This window comes from Dipteris shenzhenensis, chromosome 31, assembly GCF_047967505.1.
Source record: "Dipteris shenzhenensis isolate YYH24624 ecotype China chromosome 31, Dip_SZ_1.0, whole genome shotgun sequence".
In the NCBI taxonomy this organism is placed as follows: domain Eukaryota; kingdom Viridiplantae; phylum Streptophyta; class Polypodiopsida; order Gleicheniales; family Dipteridaceae; genus Dipteris; species Dipteris shenzhenensis.
This window is the reverse complement of record NC_141626.1, coordinates 17,686,344-17,693,827: the sequence shown is the minus strand read 5'-3', so window position 1 is coordinate 17,693,827 and position 7,484 is coordinate 17,686,344. Positions and strand designations below refer to the sequence as shown.

The 7,484-nt window shown below is 44.4% G+C and overlaps 1 protein-coding gene across 1 annotated transcript; it reads right to left on the bottom strand.

Moving 5' to 3' along the window:
* Window positions 1-1,886: 1,886 nt before the first annotated feature.
* On the bottom strand, window positions 1,887-6,745 carry LOC147881129 (aldehyde dehydrogenase family 2 member B7, mitochondrial-like). Its single transcript, XM_087370310.1, has 10 exons — window positions 6,531-6,745; window positions 6,021-6,163; window positions 5,755-5,908; window positions 5,322-5,551; window positions 5,142-5,228; window positions 4,746-4,919; window positions 4,529-4,666; window positions 3,978-4,115; window positions 2,930-2,991; window positions 1,887-2,392 (listed from the first exon to the last, which is right to left on the bottom strand). The coding sequence occupies exons 1-10, from the start codon at window positions 6,637-6,639 to the stop codon at window positions 2,119-2,121; spliced, it is 1,509 nt and encodes a 502-aa protein (XP_087226436.1). The 5' UTR covers window positions 6,640-6,745; the 3' UTR covers window positions 1,887-2,118.
* Window positions 6,746-7,484: the final 739 nt, after the last annotated feature.

Sequence of the window (7,484 nt, the reverse complement as noted above, 5' to 3'; positions counted from 1 at the left end):
GATTATTGCCATCTCCATGTGGAACCATTGGCATAAGTGAGCTTGCCATCTCAATCATGGAGCATATATCCTCTTAATTTACATTAATCCTTCCAACTAACCATGCATATAACTAAATTAGCCACCATATTATTGTTCTATTTTCCTCTTAGGTTTGGGATGCAAAACATTCCTAGTCTCAAGATGAATCTAAATATGGAAGGGTTTGAGATTGTGGATCCAATTTAACCTTTTGTTGCTATCTTGTTTAGAGTTCATCGGCACCACAAGACACCCTCTCTCAAAACGCATGCTCACATATAATCATTAATCTAAAAATGAAAGAAAGTTAATGTAAAAGAGAGATTCAGTTTGAAGCAAAACAAGTTTGACTGGCAGGATCCAAGTTCATGTCTCGAGCCGTGTACACGTGCTGAACCTTTACCTTAAGTCCTTTTTTTGTATTACAAAACCCAACAATGCGACCCTTTCAATGCTTCTCTTTCTTTGCTCTATCCTTTCTAGAAACCTTGAATGAACCTGTTGCAAATGTTTGCATTGTGGCCCATTTCATTAATCTAAACTCTTGAGGGATCCAAATATCACTGTTGTCCTTCAAAATACGACCCACACAAGATTGAATTGATAGCTTTGGCTTAGGGAAAGGGGAGTACTTCACCATTGTAAAAAGAATGAGAGCAAGTAAAGATAAAGAGGTTGGGAGGAGGAAGAGGTTGAGAGGAGGTTGAGAGGAGGAAGAGGTTGGAAGAAGGTTGAGAGAAGGAAGAGGTGGGAGGAGGAAGAGGCTCAGAGAAAGGTAAGGAGTCAATGGTGATAGTTTGGGGAGACTCCTAGGAGGAGTTTGAGGTGCTAGGGATACGTTTAAAAATTTGGAGAGAAAAAAAAGTTGCGGATTTGAGGGCCTACTAAGAGAGCCTAGGAGGGGTATGGGGACCATCCAAAAGTGAAAGGGCGGAGTGAATGCCTCAATAAGTGGTGGGGACAAGAGAGAGACAAGTGCAAGCCTAGTGGAGAGCAAAGAGGACTCTCCACCAATGAGAGGTCAATATGGAATCCTCCATTCTTTTAATGCCCAAGCCTTCACATTGGTTGGTTTGCTAATCACAAATCTTAAGGGACTAATCCAAGAGGCTCTTTTTTATTCCAAAATTTCCATAATGCATATGCTCATAGAGATGGCATGCCCTCAAATAGATGAGCTACCAATGTGTGTCCTAGAGGGAGAGACACAACAATAACAATATTAGAAAATAGTATCATACTGCGGTTTTGTTTTTGGCATGCCCTCAAGGTAGCCTCAGCAATGCTTCAAATTGAGCAAAGCAAAAATTAGACATTCTTAGAATTTTTGGAAGTGTTTTTTTCCTATTAGACAAAATGTTGACTCTTCTTCATTCGACTTCAATGCAAACTTTTGAGTGGTTGACTCTCTCTCTCTCTCTCTCTCTCTCTCCCCCCTTCTTTATCTCCTAAGTCCTCAAGTCTTCTTACACACCATCTCCACCTTTTCTCTCCCCCCTCCACCCCTAAAACCACCATCCTCCCGCCCCCCTCCCTCGCCTCTCTCTCTCTATACCCTTTATCTCCTGCAATCTTCCTCCACACCATTTCCTTTTTGTTTGCTTTTTTTATCTTGGGCAAGCCTTATGAATGATTAAATATCATTCACCTTGTTTTATTACCCCTGTGGACAAAACCACTCCATGGGAGACCAAGATGAAGAGACACAAAAGGGATCGACATTGAAATTGGTGAGACATGAGAGGATGCTTTTTAATTCCACCTAGGATGGAGAGGCACATAGTAGAAGTTGATTGTGAAACATATTATACGTATAGGATGAGCAAATTTTCAAAGAGGACGAAACGAGTCCATACATAAAGACACATATATCATATAAATAAGACACATTTATCATATACATATATGATTGTTTGAGATACGAGACAGAAAGCTACATATATCATATACATATATGATTGATTGAAATACGAGAGGGGCGGCAGAGTTTAAGTTGGCACCAACGATTATTGTTCGAATTCTATGGTTTGTAATCTTTCGGTTGGGTTTTTTTTTTTTTTTAAGATTTGCTCTTTGATCGACTACTTGGATCATTTTTCAAAGCCAGGGAGAGTTATGGAGGGGGGAGACGATGGCTTTGAGCTGCATGAAGTTGAGGATGGCGTGGATGCCCTGCTCTCTTCCGAACCCGCTCATCTTGTACCCCCCGAATGGCAACGACGCATCGAACACATGATAGCAGTTGATCCACACCGTCCCTGCTCTTATTGCTCGACTCAACCAGTTCGCTCTATCCATGTCCTTCGTCACAATCCCCGCCGCCAGCCCGTAGATCGTGTCGTTCGCCCTCTCCACCACCTCCTCCAGCGTCCTGCCCACCACATCTCGCTCCGTTAACCGTTAACCAAACATTTTTGCACGCAATCAGAACGTCGCACACAACTCCAAACTGCCATTTCTTTATCGTCCACAGTAGCACCGTACTCAGTCGACACCTCCATCGCATTTGCCAAGTATTACACAATTTCTTTGAAGATTTCGTAAAAACTATTCAGCCCAATCCCATCGCAACAACAAACACCGGCCTCAGCTTCGTAATTATCCAGGACTCAAACACGCGTCCAGACCAAATCGTTTTGCGACAAGCGCTTTCAGCGTTCTTCCCGCAAACAAGCAAGCAACGTCTAAACTTCACGGCTTATCGGATTTGCGACTGCAAGCGGTTGTTCACGTTCCGTTGAGGATCAAGGGGGAATAACGAATCAGCCTAATGTCTGTTGCTTCTAAAGAAGCAGCCATTACGCTGACTCAATCGATAAAACGAAAGAAACAGCAAGGATACGCGTAAAGACCGCCTTCGGATCAGTAAACTGCAAATGCACGGGTTGAATTGAAGGAGCGACCTTACTTGAATTTCAACACAGACATAACTGGCCCGAAGATTTCCTCCCGTGCGATTTTCATGCCATCCTGCACATGCCGCAAGCAGCTTGGAAAGTAAGCAGCTGTGTGACCATCTCGTAGAAGAAGGGAATCATCAGCAAAGTTCATCACGCAGCACAAATCATACTGATCGAGCTTTCAAACCCTACCATATAAAAACTTTGGAGTGCACAGCATATACACTGAGGGGAGCATCCATTGAAAGATCAGTGATGATGGAGCTCGCTACCATATAAAACTTTGGAGTGGCAGACTACAAATAGCGTCTGTGTAAAGTTTATTCAGTGAACTGGATGCTGGAGTTTTGAGTGGCTTCAGCAATCTCAATGCTCATAACTCCACTGTCCAGTTTTAGACACAGAATTAATGGACAAACTCTGCAGTAGAGAATTAATGGGTAAACTCTGCAGTAGAGACTGCAAAACTTCGTCAATCTTTGAGCTGGTAATCGTCCATAGTCTGGAGCTTGTGACAAAGTGTTCAGGCCACAAGAAGAAGTTCCAGTGAACTCAATTAGTGGAGAACCATCCATGGCTACTGCAATCGTTAGTCATCCCTGCAGTATTTGCAGCTAATGCTAAAGCGTTTAAATTTGATTGTGCCAATCCAGAGCTTTGCCAATCACATCTTGTGGGTTATACCTTTAATATCCTCGACTGGTCAAGATAATTCAGAAACACCCAAAACCAATTGCGAATGATTCCCGCAATTGGCGCTAAATTTTTTGGCTCACGTTTACAAGCCCTTTGTAGTCTGGACTCTGAAACTGCAAAGCTTTGAAGATGTTTTAAACTCTTATAACCTCTACAGTCCCAATGCTATAATTAGCCATTCCTATCATGATCTCAGCTCTAAGGTCTCTTTGCAGCACGTAAAGTCAGTGATGATGTTCAAGCTATGCACCTCTTCCCCCATCTAGGAATGAAATACTCAACTTAGCTCTCTGCAACTGGAAACACTGGAAAGATTTGTCAACCAGCTCTTACATCTTCTTCGTTTCCGTCTGCTTTTACCTCAACGTCTGCAAAGACTGTGGGTTCGATGTAGTAGCCTTTGGTTCCGATCTGGTTTCCGCCTGTCAACAGCTTGGCTCCCTCAGCTTTGCCACTTTCGATGTAGCCCAAAATCCTGTCGAACTGCGACTGATCCACCTGCTAACAAGAAAGACTCGTCAAAGAGGACAACAACGCCGGGCTACAAATTACGCAACGCGCACCTCACAAAAGACTGTTGTTATCAGACAACCCTTTCTTCAAACTCCTCGTGCAGCACACCTTTCGCCGCTTTCTAAAAAAAATATATTATAAAGTCATTCGCTTATATCTAAATTCACGCTAGCGTCCAATATATGATCTCACAAATTGACAATCATATCGTATCTTAGCTTTTTAATATCAACGGCTCGTCTGGACTCTGTACTATGTAGATTGACGGGTCACGCTAGCCTTCAATCACCAATTGACAATCGACGACCTAGATTATCAAACCTATCCGACCTTCAGCCAATCTGTAGCGTGTTCAGCAGCCAATCTATCCCATATCACAGAGTACTTAGATAACGTGCCTGTGGACCTTGCTCCACCCCGCTTTTGAACGGATCGCCCACAACCCTTCTCTTCGCCCTTTCCGCTGACCTCTTGAGAAATTCTTCGTAGATTCCCTCCTGGACGAACACTCTGCTTCCTGCAACACAGCATTGCCCCTGGATTTCCCCGCTTCAGCTGGACTCCAAAGAGGCTCTCTGAAAGGGGAAAATTTCAGCGGGACAACATTGAACGTACCATGTTGAAGAACAGTGCCCACTGGGACAGCTCCACGGCTATATCAAGGTCAGCATCATCACAAATGACAAGGGGAGATTTGCCTCCCAGCTCCAACGTGACAGGCTTTAAGTTGCTCTTTGCAGACGCCTCCATTATCAGTCTGCCAACTTCCGTAGAGCCGGTGAATGCTACCTGGACAGATTTAAGCCGAGCAGTGTAAATGCTAAGGATTTCAATCTGTAAAATAAACAACCCACGTCGGTGCACAGCCGCTGCTGTGCTCACTCTGAGAGTTTTGAAGTGTCCAAAGGACTAGTACGTGCTATGCGCGCTAGACATCATTAAGGTGCACGGAGAAGTTGGACAAAGGCAGATTACACACTTTCGAAGATGAGCCTTCAGTGGAAACCGCACCTTGTCAATTTGCATATGGCTTGCGATGGCTGCACCTGTGTGTCCGAAACCGGGCAAAACATTGAGCACACCATCCGGTACCCCAGCCTGGTAACGATTGATTCAGTCAACAAAGGTTTATACTCATCTACTGTTTCACGCCATCTATGTGAGTTGAATAGATGCAGGTAGAGAACCCACCTCCTTGGCAAGGGCAGCAAGGTAGAGGGCCGTTAATGGAGTCTGCTCGGCGGGCTTCACAATCAGAGCATTTCCAGCTGCCAAAGCAGGGCCGGCCTTCATTATGAACATCAAAATGGGGAAATTCCATGGAATGATGGCACCGGCAACGCCAATAGGCTCGTAAAGAGAGAAAGCTTGGTATGACCCGTCCAGTTTGAACGTATTGCCGGTAATCTTGTCTGCCCAACCTGCAGGCAGGTAAGACTATCAAAAATTGGGCAAACTTCAGCTATCTAGCGCAGTGCAGGCTGAAGATGTTGCTTCCGAATTTTTTATTCAGAAATCACAAAGCGCGACACCATATCACTCTGATGAAGTACCCACTGCGAAAGAGAGACTTAACACTGTAACAATATGGAGCACCATATAAAGTGAATGAACATATTATTACCTGCTGTGCGGCGAAGATTGCTTGCAGAGCCAAGCACGTCCACAATCTTCGACATTAGCAGAGGTTTACCGCAGTCCAAGGTTTCCAAGGCTGCCAGTTCGTCCACGTTCTGCTCCATAAGATCTGCAAGCTTGTCCAGAATCCGACCTCTGGCCTGAGGATTACAAAGAACATGCGAAACAATAGATTATCGTAAGTACAGGAAGATCCAGAAAGGGAAAGGCTACAAGAGCCTAGAGTCTAGAACAAGAGAAGTATGTACATACGTAGCCTGTCATTCGCGGCCAAGGACCTTCGTCGAAAGCCTTTCTAGCTGCTTTAACAGCGATATCAACATCTTCTTTGTCAGCTTCAGCTACACTTGTGATCACATCGCCAGTACGTGGATCGAAAGTTTGGAAAGTTTTCCCTGCGAGTCAGGCAGGAAGAGGATCAAAAGCCTCTCTCTCTCTCTCTCTCTCTCTCCGGCTCGCTCGCTCTCTCTGTCTCACTCTGAAACGAATGGAAAGACACGCTTCTCTCGCCTACGGTAGATGAAGCATAAATTCCTATAATCCAACGAAGGGTCTCTCGCGCGCGTGCTCTTCCCTCCCGCCCACGGGAAAAAATCGTCAGCTGCAATGAAAGCTCTCGCTCTTTCTCTCCCAAATCGATCGATCTATATGTGCAGCTCCAATAAAGGCCCTCTCTGCGCTCTCTCGCTCTTTATGCGAGCATCAGAATGAATATGTGACACTTGCACACGACCGGAAGGAGAGCGCATGCAGTGAAGTTACCCGAGACAGAGTCCACAAAACGCCCATCGATGAAGAGCTGCGTGTATTTGATGGGCAAGGGGGTGTCAGAAGGAGCAGGGGAGGATCCATGGGCAGAGGGGGGAGCCATGGCAAACTGGAAGGAGCAAGAGAACAGAGCGAAGGAGATGGCCGAATTAACAGCTATGGCGAGCTCAAATACAGTTTCTCACAGCACGAGATGCCCGAATGAAGAAGCCCAAATATATTTTGTGAGGAACCGTTAATCCTTCGCCAAAAAAATTTTAATCCCAATCTTTGCCACTAATACATCATGATTAAGTTCAACGAACCAGCTGCCAAATGAGCAGATTCAGTATGTATGAGCCTTTCTTTCTTCTCTTTTGTTAAGTGGAAAAAACTAGGGTGCGGTAGGCCGCCTAAGGAAAATGAATGCAGAGAGTAATCTATAATATGTTGATTATAAACTAACGATGAAGAAAGGATGACACGTCGGTGTTTGTAAAATACCTGACTATAAACTAAGCTGACAATAGTAGGCCTGACCAAATGGCATATGTGTTTAAGCGTTCCCTTCTTGCAAACACCTCGGCACACAAATAGAAAAAGAAGAATGTAGAATATGCAAAAGCAAAAGAAAACACAGAACTTGAAATGGAAAACATTTATATATATATAGATAGATAGATAGATATGTGTATATTTTATAAACCACACATAGTGTGTGCGGGGAGGCGGCGTGCTTCCTTCCCCAAATAGTTATAATCCGAGGGAATGGGCCCTTCCTCGTGCACTGAGGTTGTAATCACCGAGAATATTAGCGCCGAGATTGAGTATCGCGAATATGTAAGAGAATTATATATTACCTAAATCTCAATGAGTGTATCCGTATTCCAACTCAAGCATCGACAAAATTCTTGTCATGATGTCTTCCGTCATTTGCCATGGAAATCATGTCTCTACCTCCGAAGCGGT